The sequence below is a fragment of the Dryas octopetala genome, chromosome 5 (genome assembly GCF_963921425.1).
Source record: "Dryas octopetala chromosome 5, drDryOcto1.1, whole genome shotgun sequence".
NCBI lineage: Eukaryota > Viridiplantae > Streptophyta > Magnoliopsida > Rosales > Rosaceae > Dryas > Dryas octopetala.
This window is the reverse complement of record NC_141370.1, coordinates 17,277,973-17,292,505: the sequence shown is the minus strand read 5'-3', so window position 1 is coordinate 17,292,505 and position 14,533 is coordinate 17,277,973. Positions and strand designations below refer to the sequence as shown.

The following is a 14,533-nucleotide window of genomic DNA, read 5'->3' as shown; positions in this document are numbered from 1 at the left end:
CTTCACTGCATTTATATATCAGAAAATTTTTTCTTACTAGACAATATAGCAATATAAAATATTTATGATATCATCTGGATTATTAAATATATATAGAGATTATTAGTCTAATAATATAAGTATTATAAATTATCAGATTGTCGCACAAGAGAATATTATCTATACATAGAGAAAGGTTCTTTGCAATCTCTTTTGCCAATCAGCATTCATATGTGCTTTTGTTTTTTTATGAACAGGCGAGGTCCAATCTTTGGCTAAAGTTCTTTTTAGCACATGGCGCGCTGCTGCTTTTACAAAAAGATCACACTACCAAAAATATGAACAAAGGCCACTTTCATTGGTTGTACAGAAAGGGGTGGCATTTGTGAATTTTAGTCCCTATTGTCTAATTGCCACCCAATTTTGTTAAAATTGAGACACTTTAGTCCCTATTGCCCAATTGTCATCCCTTTCTATGCAACCAATGAAGGTGGCTTTTGCTCATATTTCTTGTAGTAGAACGTACATGAAAACTCGTGCAATATGTTGACATGTTGTGTGTGTTTTTTTTTTTTTTTTTCTTTGCTAACAAAACTATAGGTTTGAACTTGATTGATATCAACCACTTCCTAATTAATCTGTCTAAATGGCATTTGAGTTAGAGCTCATAAATCACCTACGTCATTGATTTCATGTTATCTTACAATAAATGACACCTTACCTATATATGCGTCTTTAAAATTTTTGCGTTTCTTTTTTAGCAAATTACAATTTAGTATCTCAACTTTACATGTTGTTTCAACTTAGTACCTAACTTTGAAACTTGCAAAAAAGTACCTCAACTTTCATTTTGTGTCAAAATAGTATCTCTATTAGTTTTTCTGTCAAATAAATCGTTATTTACTAACGTGGTAGGGGTATTTTCATCTTTTTCTCCAAATTTAAAAAATAATTTGAATAAAAAAAATTTCTAAAATAATTAAAACTTTAAAAATTTTAAAAAACAAATTGGGAGGAGGTGGGCAGGGGAGGGGTCGGGGGTTGGGTAAGGACGGGGCTAAGACTCATGGTGGGTCGGGCAAATGAGAGGGGGGAGGATGGCGGGCTGGGTGGTGGCGGGCTGGGATGGCTGAGGGAGGGTTGGGTGGGGGCGGAAATGGGAGGGGATGGGTGGGGGCGGGGCGGGGAGGGGCTGGGGCTGCAACGGGGGCTATGGGTGGGGGTGCGACGGGGTTGAGGCTGTGGGAGGGGGTGCGACGGGACTGGGGTGGGTCAGGGCAAGGAGAGGGGGAGGATGGTTGGGGGCTGGCTGGGTGGGGGCTGGGAGGGGGAGGGGGAGGGAGGGGATGGGTGGGGGAGTGGGGGGCTGGTAAGGGACGAGGGGTGGGGGAGGGGAGGGGCTGGGTGGGGGGCGGGGAAGGGAAGGGGGATGGGCGTGGGGCATGGCAGGGGAAAGGCTTTTTTTTTTTTTATGAAATTTTTTTATTCAAAATTTTTTAAAAATATTATTATTTTTTAAATTTAGAAAAAAAGACGAAAATACCTATGTTACGTCAGCAGATAACGGTTTATTTGACAGAAAAACTAACAAAGGTATTATTTTGACACAAAATGAAAGTTGAGGTACTTTTTTGTAAATTTTCAAAGTTAGGATACTAAGTTAAAACAACATGTAAAGTTAAGGTACCAAATTATAATTTATTCTTTTTTTTTTTTATGTGAGATATATTTTCTAAAACTATAACACTAGAGTTTCTAGGTAAATCTTTTTTTTTTAAAACGTTAATCATCAAAATGATGTGGAGAGATTATATACTCCTATATATGCTCTGCAACTTGAGTGTGTGTGTATATATAGCTGACATTCTTTTTCGATACAATTTTTGCATTGTACTCATGCAATGTCACAATGATTGATATATGTGGACGATTTGTGTAATAACTTGTAGGGTTAATTTCAGTTTAGTACTTTAAGTTTATTTCAAATTTTAATTTAGTATCTCATGTTTAAAATCTTGTAATGTCATATCTCATCTTTCTAATTTATTGCAATGTCATACCTTATCTTTCTAATTTATTACAATGTCATACCTTTATCAGTATGACTGTTAAGAAATCTGTTAAAAATTGATGTGACACTTACATGATATTCCCACAATGATGACTAGATGTCACGTGGTCTGATAATAGGCCATATCATGCCACGTGGCATAAAAATAATTAAAAATCTAGAAACATGACACATTATGCCACATAATTATTTTAAAATTTTTAGATTTTATATTATTTTTTATGCCACTTGGCATGACGTGTTATGTTGTCAGACCACGTGATATCTAGTCAGCATTGTGGGAGTGTCACATCAACATTTAACAGATTTCTTAACAGTCATACTGACGGAGGTATGACATTGCAACAAATTGGAAAAATGTGGTATGACATTGCAAGATTTTAAACATGAGGTACTAAATTAAAATTTGAAGCAAACTTGAAGTACTGAATTGAAATTAACCCTAACATTATATATTTTGTTATTTATTTTTATTTGTGGCGGATTGATCCCAGATGTACATATTCTGCTTCAGAAGCACGTACTCAGCCTCACAGTGGTCGACGGTCACAGTCATAGACCCATAGGCTATAAGCAACATATATTAATGTCATCGAATATTCTTTTTCACAGCATTTATATGGTACCTATAAAAATGATGAAAAATTTGCAAATAACAAGAGATAAAAGACCAATTAGCTGTTAATTAGTTTAGTGATATATATATATATTTTTTTTTTCCTAATGTAGTTTAGTGATATATATATATATTTTTTTTCCTAATGTTGAAAAAGGTTTCAAATTTAAATCATTTTTGTAAATAAAAAATAGAGATAAAAGAAATACTAAAAAAATATGTTATTGCAAGATGGGTAGGGTAAGTAGTGTCACATATGATGAATTGATTTCTTACTTATGTTACTCTATTTTTGTTAGTATCTTTTAAAATAATTGATGAATTAAAAACTTTCAATGGATAGGTATTTTTGCTTATCCTCGTATCTTTCAAAAATTGAAACTTAAAAAAAGTGCTTTATAAATATATGTATAAAAATAACATATTTCATTTAGCCTTTTTATGCCTACTATAACTAGTTATTTACTTGGGTGGCTGGTTCGAACCTTAGGCATTATGGACAATGAGTGTGTACTATAGTACTATATATAGACATATAGTTTGATTCCCTCTCATATAACTAAAAATTATTTAAATTTTAAATATGTTTTTTTAAGCTCTCTTGCTACTATTAATTTAGAATTATTTATATGGTCTTCAATCATAGTCTCTCTAGCATATATTACTCTCTGACAATTACTTGAATCAATGTTTTTCGTCTTTTCATTTATTGTTTGTTTTTTTCTTCAAAAAATAAAAAATATGTGGTTTTATTTTTCAGAAAAGAATATTGTGTCTGCTTACTAAAAGTCATTTGGAATATGTGAGTGGCCCACCATCTAGCCATCTACATTTGTAGCTTTCCCATTTCATGTAAGATTGAACGTAAGAGGAGTACTACGAGAAGTAATTTAACAAATTCGATCGGCTTCCTATTTCGATCTGTAACTGCTTTTATAATTAAGGCTTTTAAGCTCTAGTACTTTTAATTGAGCTTGAATTTTGTTGTCTTTTCGCCTTGGAAGGAATTCATGGGAATCGATGCAGACGCATGCATGCATGAAAGCTTCATTGACGTTAAGGGATATATGAGAATCTTTTTGACCTAAGTGAAAATATCGTGACCCATTATTTCAATGAACAACTTCAATCACCATCCAAATTGCTTTACTTGGAAGTTATATCAGCACAATCAGAGAAAGTACATTTATTTAGTTTGATCGATCGATGATTCGAATGAATTACTATTTTTAACAATGGCTAATTATACATTAGCACTTGTTTAAGATTTAACGCGTTTTCATGTTAAAGTCTACACTTTCAAATTAATAAAATTGCAATATAATTATCTGATCGATATGTTTTAATTATGGTGGCACATACACTCATGTTTGGTAACGAAATGATGACATTTTTAGTTTTAGATACGTTAGTTTAGAATATAAGATCAACACTAATTAAAATGCTCGGTTGACAGTAGCACCCATAATTTCTTGCTTTTCAGAAATTGGAATGTATATATATGGTACTGATTAGGTGCAAGGAAGAGCTAGCTAGCTAGCATGCAGAAGACTGAAGTGGTAGCCTGGTAGGAGCAGGAGGACTACGGACGCGTGCAGTCTTTTGAAGGATAGATGGTGTGTTTGCAATTTAATTTGTACCAGTATATAGCTCACCACATGTGAAGTTATGCTAGCTAGAACGTTAGGTCTTAATTATTAATTGCAATGGTCATGACTGCAAACTCACACATGTGCAAAATTTAACACATGTCAGTATGTCACCATCGTCGACTCGGTTAAAGTTAGAGTAGATAATTATTCATGGGTAAAATTAAAAAACGTGCGTGGCTTAAAATATTTTCAGGACATCATATTATATCATACAGAGTACTGTTGGATTTCACTTTTGTTGGCTTATTTGAGATGATACAAATAATTGTAGTGCTGTTGTGACTAGACTGAAGACTTTTCGGTCGAGTACATTGAAAATTGAACAATTTATAACAAAAGTAGGATAGCTAGGTTTCATACTCCACATGCTGCAGGCTGTGACAATGTAAAAATTAAAAATTAAAATGAATAATGTGGATGGTGTGGAGAGATTTTAGTGCTGACAGCAGAAGACAAGAAATTAGTCAATGAAGAGAGGTGATAGGAGAGCATTTATATGTCCGAGTACAGCCATCGAACCAGAAATTTCAAACGTGATTGTTGAGCTCATGATTTTCTGTTATTAAGATTGGTTAATGGCATTCATGGCCCAAAAAAAAAAAAGATTGGTTAATGGCATATATATATGCATTTTTAAATGGGGGCTAGCTAGTTCTCTCTCTTTCTCCCTTTCTCTACTTAAAAAATATATGGACGTACCACACTGCGTGCTCAAAAATGATTGATCAGCATGAGTAGTACTGATCATATATAACAATCATGATTAATATTCACTCACTCAATTATGCTGTGAGTCTGTGACCAAGTGAAGTCTATGAAGTTAGCTATATATAACACCAAAAACAGTCAGCTTCAGCTTACAGTGGTGACATTGCAGGTTTACCATATCTCACTTGCTTTAACATCTAAATATTGTACCCAACTGGATAATGCTGATGCATATGCATATACATATATATATATATATATATAAGAGAGCTTCAAAACAGATCGCGTTTGGCCTATCTCACATGGTAAACAAACAATCTGAACCGTTTAATTTTTAAATATACATTCAAAATTATCTCTGCAAAAAATCAGTAAAATTAGAACTTGTTTAACCATTTGATTATCATCGAGATTATTTCAATGTTTATCGAAAAATATTATATTCGTCTACTTATTTAGTCATAATTAGATGATTAATAATTTATGATTTAGTTGATTTTTTGTAAAAATAATATTTGAGTGAGAACCTAATAAATTAATGAACAGTTCAAATCATTAAATTGCATTGAGGGTTGAGCCCACATGCATGCGATCCCATTTTAATCTTACCAAAAGAATCCTAACCTCTTTATATATATATGGTTCAGATTATAAGATTACATAATGTAGTGAGTTCAAAAAATAATTAGTTTCGTATTAACTTGTTAACTAGTTAGCTTAATTTAGAGCATTTTTGTGTGTATATATATATATATGTGTGTGTGTACCATTATTGCATGATTGATGTATGAGTTCTAATTCTAAATCTTAATAAAAAGGCTAATTAAGTAGCATTACTGATCCAGCATCAATATCATCAGCTGGGGCCTTCAAATTAAATATTGGAAGCCATATCTGGCAATTGCCAAGCTTCTTTTAATGTTGTCCCCTGCGCGGGTGTTCACAAGTATGCACATATATATATATATGTGTGTCTGTGCACTGCACACACCAAGACCATATAAAGTCATGGCTATATCAGATCTCTGTGCGTGTGACTGTGTGCGTTTGAAGATGGGGAGAAAACCTTGCTGTGAGAAAGAAGGGGTCAACAGGGGAGCTTGGTCTGCTGGGGAAGATCAAATCCTCACTCAATACATTCAAACACATGGAGAAGGAAAATGGAGAGACCTCCCTCTAAGAGCTGGTACGTACGCACCTGACTAGCTACGTCCACGTACAGTCATATATGTTATAATTTTTTTTTTTCCTGCGATATAATAGTATAATTAAACATTGAATTTCAGGGTTAAATCGGTGTGGGAAGAGTTGCAGACTGCGATGGTTGAATTATCTGAGGCCTGATATTAAGAGAGGCAACATTTCTGCCGAAGAAGAAGAGCTCATTCTCAGACTACATAAGCTTCTTGGAAACAGGTATACATACATACATGATTTTGGTCCACGAAACTTAAACATATAATTAATATTAATTAAACCAAGTGGTGCCTTTCTAAAAACAAAATTAAATGAGTGACGATGAGTTATGATTAGAATAGGTTTAGAGTTCAGTTACATCCTATATAAAATAAAATAAAACTACGCTAGGTAGCTAGATTTCGAAATCAATGTAAGTCCCATTCTATATTTTTTTTCCTTAATATTCCACTCGTTATAAATGTACGTAGGTGGTCGCTGATTGCCGGAAGATTGCCGGGACGGACAGACAATGAAATCAAGAACTACTGGAACACCAATTTGAGCAAGAGATCATCATCAGATCATGATCATCAACCAAGTAATAATAATAACTCAAAAGAATCGACGGTGGTGATGAAATCGAATATTCTAGTATCATCATCAGAGCAGTGTGATCATCATCACCAGGGCCAGGTGCAAGTGATTCGAACGAAAGCATTTAAGTGCACAAAGGTTGTGATCCCACCGCACCTCCATACTACTACTACAGATGATCAATGCCCACTGAAGCAGGAACAAGAGAATTCCTCCTCCGAAGGTTTTGATGATGATATGATGATCGATTTTGACATCAATGACCTCTTCATTTCCGACGACGTTCTAAAAGGTACCAAGCTTGATGATCTATTAATGGATGATCGCTCATTAATTCAATATCAACCGAATGGTGATGATCATCAAGATGTAGACCTCAATGCCCTCTCATCTTTTCTGAATTCAGAAATTAATGATGATGACATGATCACTGGATCATGGATTGATTAATTAGTTCAAATTAATTAAATAACGTGATACTTCCAAATTTCATATATATCAATCATGTCACTGAGAAAATTTATAAAAATATTGAAGAAAGTTTGGGAATGGAAATGCGTTTTCAGTTGAGCTAACAGTACTTTTAAACAGTGTATTTGGGTTGCGCGTTGTTGTACAGCATTGTTGCACTTGTTTTACGTACATATTTTTTTTTAGAATCATTACTTGTGTTTTTTTATATTTGTTGGAAGATCGAGGACAATGAGAGTCCCACAGATATAGGAAGCGAATGAATTTTGTAAGTACGTAAAGTCAAGTCGTACTGCAAGTGGTTTATTAATATCTTGCCGCGTGGGCTGCCAAAAATTAACCATCCGACTTTCAATGCCTCCTCAATACAATTGCTACTTTGAATGGAGGTTGAGGGACTACTTCCAATAATATATAGTACTATATTATATTCAATCTAGAAATTTATTATAAAAATTAATTAATGAGTACCATTGCAAATTGGAAATTCCTGCTTAAATTAATAAAGTATTTTACTAATATTTACTAATTCTAAATCCTTCCTCAAATTTTGTTCATTCAAACACATCTTTAAATTGTAGAAAGGGACTTATCTGCCGCAGAGATATCATATCTGTTACCCCTCTCTACCGTTACACAAAGGCTGCCCCTATAACATGCAAGGCCAGCCAAGTTATTCTCTAAATTGTAATGATGCATTGATACCAATATTATAAGCGGGACTTGGACTTCAACTCTCATGCCTATTTACCCATTGGTACAATGGTACGTGGCTAAATTTTGGTCTTGATTTTTGGGATCCTACGACAAACTAGCATGATGCTTCTATTCACTGAAATCTGACATGCATGTTTTAATGTTTATGATTTTTCTCTTTTCATTCATCCAAAAGCGCAAGCACTTTTGGCTTTTTCATGCTTTTACTTTTACGTAATGTTTATATCGTACCTAAAGGGGTAGCATGTGATTCACATGCATATATATATATATATATATTAGTTTATTATAATATTATTTCTTAACTTATTATAAAGACTTGTACCAAAATAAGAGATCGAAATTTCCAAGAGCCACTTGATATATACTCAATTGGCAAGGCCAGCACTGTTAATTTGATAGATTCCAAATTCAAAATGGTCCCATTTGTAGAATTTAAATTTTAATCAAGTACGTACATGCAATATAATTGTTAATTTGGATCCATTAATATATTCAAGAAATTCTTTTGGCAGTACTGGTCTGTTATCATTCTAAAATTATGGGATCAAGAACAATTGGGAATTCGCTATCACATCCGCTGTCAATTTTGTAATTCACATTTCGTCCAAATTTCGTGGTTTTTTCTAAGGATGCACCAATTAACGCAGAGTATGGACCACATCCCAAAATGATGTTGAAAGTGAGTAGTAGGTTTGTCGCATCTTTTTTTTGTTTTGTTTTGTTCGAATCAGCCATGTATTAAATAAGCCGAACAAAATACAAACCAACAGCCCAGAGGCCCAAAACAAAGGTTTGTCACATCTTTGCTCTTCCATTGGTTTGCAGTATTGAGAACTATCGGGTGATATATACGCACATGGTCTTTTGGGATAAAGCAAAAAAGGACCTCACTTTTGGTTTCAAGGGGAGTGAAGTGTGAACCATAGAAATAATTAATTAATTAAACCTATACATACAAATATACAATCTTCTAATTCTATGCCAAGTCCAACCATTACATGAACAATGTTGACATTGAGAATACTCCCAAATCCCAATATTGATACGATAATTCAGTATGTGGATCGATCTATATAATTTCAAGTTTTCAACTTATTTGTGAATTGGGAAATGTGAATTGAGTGTTTCTAAATGCATGCATTATACTTCTTTTTTCCAGCTATCTACACATCTTTTTAGAGCACCTCGCAACGGAAAAAATTTTGAAATCATTTTTAGAGTAATGTTATATGGATTATATATTTTGATCATGTGTTCGTACGTTATCATATAATTGTTTGAATACCAGGAAAATATCCTAGAAAATCCCAGAGAGAACAGAGAAGTAGAGAGAAAGCTTTGTGATGATTTGTGCTTTTTCATTCGTAATTAATGAGAATTACAGAGGAATTAGGCATATACACAGCTGAGATGTCTAAGCTTCTCTAGTCTAACTGCTTCACAACATCGATCTCTAACAGACTGAGTGACTAACTAAGCTGATGTGGCACATTACAGCCGGAAGGTAATAACACAATTAATGAGAAATGGTAAATTCTGTTTTAACCATTCTAACAATAATTACCATTATAATGTGGTGAGAAAATATGATTGATCTAACATAATATAGGGGTATTAATTGCATATGTTTATGGTTTACACTATAATTAAACTAAAATTGCAACTTAGGACCACATGCCAATCTTTCTTGAAGTGACAGTGTGAATGGCAGACAGCATGAATCGCCAAATACTTCCAAGTTTAAAACAGGACAAGACAAGACAAGATAATACTTGTTTACATTCTTATTAGCTAGCCAAAGGGAAACAATAAGGACATGCCTTTGGTTCATGCAATAGTCCTTGGCTTGGTGTGAGATATATCATGAGCCATACAGTCATACAGTATCTTCATCACCGTGTTGGTTATGCCGGTACTATTGGGAGTATATCACACGTCATGAATATAAAAAACGCCAGTACTAATGAGAATATATATGTCCCATGCACGTCAGGAATGTAAACTACTAAATTCGATCGACTTAATTACCAATAGGGTCTCTATATATCTAATTGGCACCACCACTAATGATCTAACTTACTGATGATCTATATAGCTTATATTTAAGTGCCCAGAGGTAGTACTTTTTAATTCATTCTAGACAATATATGTATATATCATTGTATTCTGTTAACAGTGTTTAACCAGGCTCATTAGGAATTGGAATATTCCAAAGTTTTAATTTATATTTACTGTAAGTTGGTGTGGTAATTAATATTTTGAACTTTTAAATCATTTCGTCCATGACTGATTGATTTTGTATTGAATTTTGATTCCTTGGACATCTCGTTCAAGGACACATATATATGATCATGAATGATGAAGTTGTCTTGTCTAATTAATTTCCTGGAAAATATATGTTGTGATCGATCTGTTTAATTGCTAGTATTCATTGTGCATACGAGCTTTTGGTAATAATATCAATGATGTCTCTAGCCACTGTTAATCGATCATATTTGGTCACTCTGCAACACATTGCATTTTCTGCTACAACATTATATAAGCTATATCTTTGGATCGAGAAACATCAATTAATCTCTGCTGTTTAAATTTTGAATACGCTACCAATTGTCACTCTCAGTGACTGTCTGTACATGACTCCGACATGTACCAACCACACCGATGAGACATGCACAATGCTCATGCCAAGAAAATAAACAGTATTTCAACCTGAGCCAAGCATAAAAAACAATAAGATATTTGGAATCAAACCACTGCTCATATATATATATATATATTAAGATATTGAAGCATGGAACACATATGGGTATACTACAGATTTAATTAGATTTTATGTTTCACATAATTGACTTCACAGTTGACAATTGGCAATTACATGTTAATTTGTTTGTTTTTATATAGTGCACTATTTTGTGGTTTTAGAGGAACCGAACTTTAGGATCTATCGTTTACCTCATCTCATTTGTGTTGCTTAAGCTAACTTCATAGGCGTATATATAATACACTATATCATTATAATATTTTCAATAAATCATATAGTATATATATGATATTATAATGTATATTATAATATTATTTAATTTTTTCAAAAAAACCACAATCATGAATCATGCTGTTTGGGACCAACTAGTTTCCAAAAGGTTCGTTTAATATATTATTGTCAAGTTGCAAAGTGAACCCTCTCACTGGCCGGCTTCAATTAATGGAGCCTTTTCAGACTTCTTGATCATGACTTGCTTCTAGATACTTACACCCATTTTGAATTAAATGTTAAGTGAGTATTTGAGTAGAGCCGTAGAGGAAAGGAGAACAATTCTCACACCTCAATTTTTCTTGGAGTGACTTTTTTATCTTTTCAATTTCTATAAAAGTAGAAAGCTGATCTAAGAGAAAAGTGAGAGTCATGTGCTGTACGTAAGCCTGTAATTCAGTTGTTAATTAACACTATAAAAATGTTAATTCCCAATAAATTTTCTGTCCACTCTTTCAAACAAAACAAGGAAAGTCTTCTTTCTCTCTTAAATTGTCAAATTCCCAGTAAATGATATGTACCCATAATCATTTTCTCAACTTAACAAATAAAAATATGCATATATCGTAAATAAGCAGCTAATCTAGGACTTGTCTTTGCTTTTTGTGTGTGTGAAGGAATTGTCTTTTTTTTTTTCCTTACCAGTGAAATGACCCATTGCCCTAATTAAATTTCTCGTTAATTACTAAAAAAATTTTGTATCTTGTTTAATTACTAGAATTTGTTTTTGATCAAATTAATTACTAGAAGTTGATAATTTAGTTTTTCATGGAGCCTACTATTATAAGCAGGGACAGATCTTAGTGGAATGCTGAACGTGCTCAAGTCCACCCTAATTTTTTAAATAGCTATATATATGTATAAGCCCATAGCCCCTTAATTAAAAAAAGACAAAACAATGAATTAAACATCACCCACTCACCCAAGTACCCATTATTAATATACAGCCCTCATCCATGACCTATCTCCTGATCTCCAACCCATTATTTCCTTTTGTGGCTTTTTGTTTCCCTTTATTTTATTTCACGATCTGTTGTTCATTTTTCTCTGCTTCTCTCTTCTTTCACTTCAGCCTTTAGTCTTTAGCAATTCATCATGTGGTAATAAATCAATGGTATTTGTTCGTAAATGGGAGAGAAAACTTCGTCTCTCTGTAATGGGCTAAGGTCAATGGTGTTTCTTTACTAAATTTAGCCCCCCCAAATTTTCAATCATGGCTCCTTTATAAGCATATGACTCTGTATTTCATTTTGGACAATTTTTTCCTATATCATGGGGGGCCTATTTTAAGTATGATGACAATATCATAGCGCCCCCCCTCTTCCAAAAAGGGATGGCATTCTCTTTTTCATTTTGACATGTCTTAGGACAAAGTGATGGGGGTTAATCACTATGAAAGTTGGGTATATATTGGATCTCAATTATTGGATCCGGAAAGCCAAATTTACCTTTTTCTGCAGAAAACAAAAATGCTTTAGTAGTTTTCTCATACCTAAGCTGCAAGGTGTAAAAGCTAGCTGATCAGTCAATGCTTTAGTAGTTTATGCCATATAATTCTCAGTAATTAAGGAGGTAGTCATGCTGTTAAAGCGACATGGGGGGTATAGCACTCTAGGTCTTTTAAACCTAGGACTATGAATTTGGTAAATACCAACTACCTAATTTATTACTTCATTGCCAACAACTCCTTGACATCAATGCAATATATGCCTCTCCATAAATTACTTTTTCTTCTTTTTGGGGTCAAAGACTCAAACTCAAACTCAAACTATAGGAATTTATAAAATTATTCAAGGAAACAGAGTTACAAATTTAATCCAAACTCTGAGGTTCCTGTATTACTGTATTAGCAGCAGCCAACTATAACTATATACATAGGAAAAGCAGTCACCCTATATATGACTATGAGCAGCTTCATTATTTTGTCTTAGAATATGCTTAAAACAGTAAAACAATGAACTAAATGAGTAAATGGATTTCCTACTCTGCACCTTTTGAGGAATTTGAGCAGAATTGCTTTTGAGAAGCACTTATTAATTGTGTGTGCATTTCAGTCTTTGAAACAGAGCTTGTAACAAACTGATAATAGAAAGCATTGCAGCTATCCACATATATACGAAACTTTGACATTAATGTTTAGAGGAAATTACAGATTTGGTCCACTTATTTTATACCTTGTTCAATTTTGGTCCACAATTTTTTTTAAGTTCTGTTTTGGTCCACTAATTATTTTATTTGTTCAATAAATGTTCAAATTTGTAACTTTAAATATTTTGGGTTGTGTTTTCTTCAATTATAATTAAACTATAAGTTATATTTTATCATTTCTTAGTCATAAAAACAAATTTGGAGTATTATAATCTAAGAGAATTGAGATTGGGTGAAGTTTGAAAAATTAACAGTTTCGGGTACCCTACTTTGGGGTCAATTATCTTGAGTTTTATAATTCCAATTTGAATGATCTTTATATGGTTGTAAAGAAGAAATTCATAGCTTTAAAACACGTATATGCTTGCTGAATTTGAGTGAGATTTGATAAGGTAAAAGACAGACTAAATTTCAGAAAACCAATCTGGACTTTTATTGAACAAGCAGAATAATTAGTGTACCAAAACAGAACTTAAAAAAAATTGTGTACCAAAATTGAACTAGATATAAAATAAGTGGACTAAATCTGTAATTTCCTCTTAATGTTTATATATGAAATTATATAGGTCACCCCCACAACCACTTCCAGTCAGTGCTGCAGCTACCTTTGGAAACTATGAGTCTATGACTGAAATTAATACTAATTAATAATCCAAATTTTGATTTTTAAATTTATTTTAACTAAATAATTGCTCATAAGCAATATAAAATGTATACACGCATGCATGATTATAAAGAAAAATATATAAAATAGGTCAAGCCTTAGTTATTATTTTTTGCTTGGTTTGTTTATATTATATACTTTATCTGAGGAAGCACAAGAGCAACTAATAACACTGACATTTAGAGTGCTTCTCATGTGGAAGCCAGGACACATCAATGAACCAATAATTCTTGTGAGACCCACGATCAATAAATGATAGTAGTGTATATTATGGATTGATTTTTGTTGAGGTGAGTTGTGGTATCCTCCATATATGTGTATGTATGTATATATATATATATATGTAATATTGATTTGATATTTGAGCTTAATTGGTGTGGCCACACCAATAATTCTTCATGGTAATTAGAGTAGTAGTACTTCACCAATTTAATTAATTTGTCGTTTAATTAAGTTGATGCATGCTTAGTTGGTTGTATGAGCATTTAATCTATCACCAATTTAGAGAACCATGTTATGTGTTAGAACTTAGAAGTAACAATGAGAAGAAATATATAGAAACTGCAATAGATGCATGATTGAGACATGGACGATCCTTATAGATGCTGGACTACCGTAACTCTGATGCAGAAAAAAATTTCAGTTACTTTACTTTCAAGATGTTGATACTTGATACCCTCTCTCATTCATACAGCAAGTC

At 33.1% G+C, this 14,533-nt stretch overlaps 1 protein-coding gene across 1 annotated transcript; it reads left to right on the top strand.

Moving 5' to 3' along the window:
• The first annotated feature begins 6,058 nt into the window (after positions 1-6,058).
• On the top strand, positions 6,059-7,249 carry LOC147285093 (transcription factor MYB1-like). Its single transcript, XM_086245767.1, has 3 exons — positions 6,059-6,212; positions 6,313-6,442; positions 6,694-7,249. The coding sequence occupies exons 1-3, from the start codon at positions 6,080-6,082 to the stop codon at positions 7,247-7,249; spliced, it is 819 nt and encodes a 272-aa protein (XP_086101893.1). The 5' UTR covers positions 6,059-6,079.
• Positions 7,250-14,533: the final 7,284 nt, after the last annotated feature.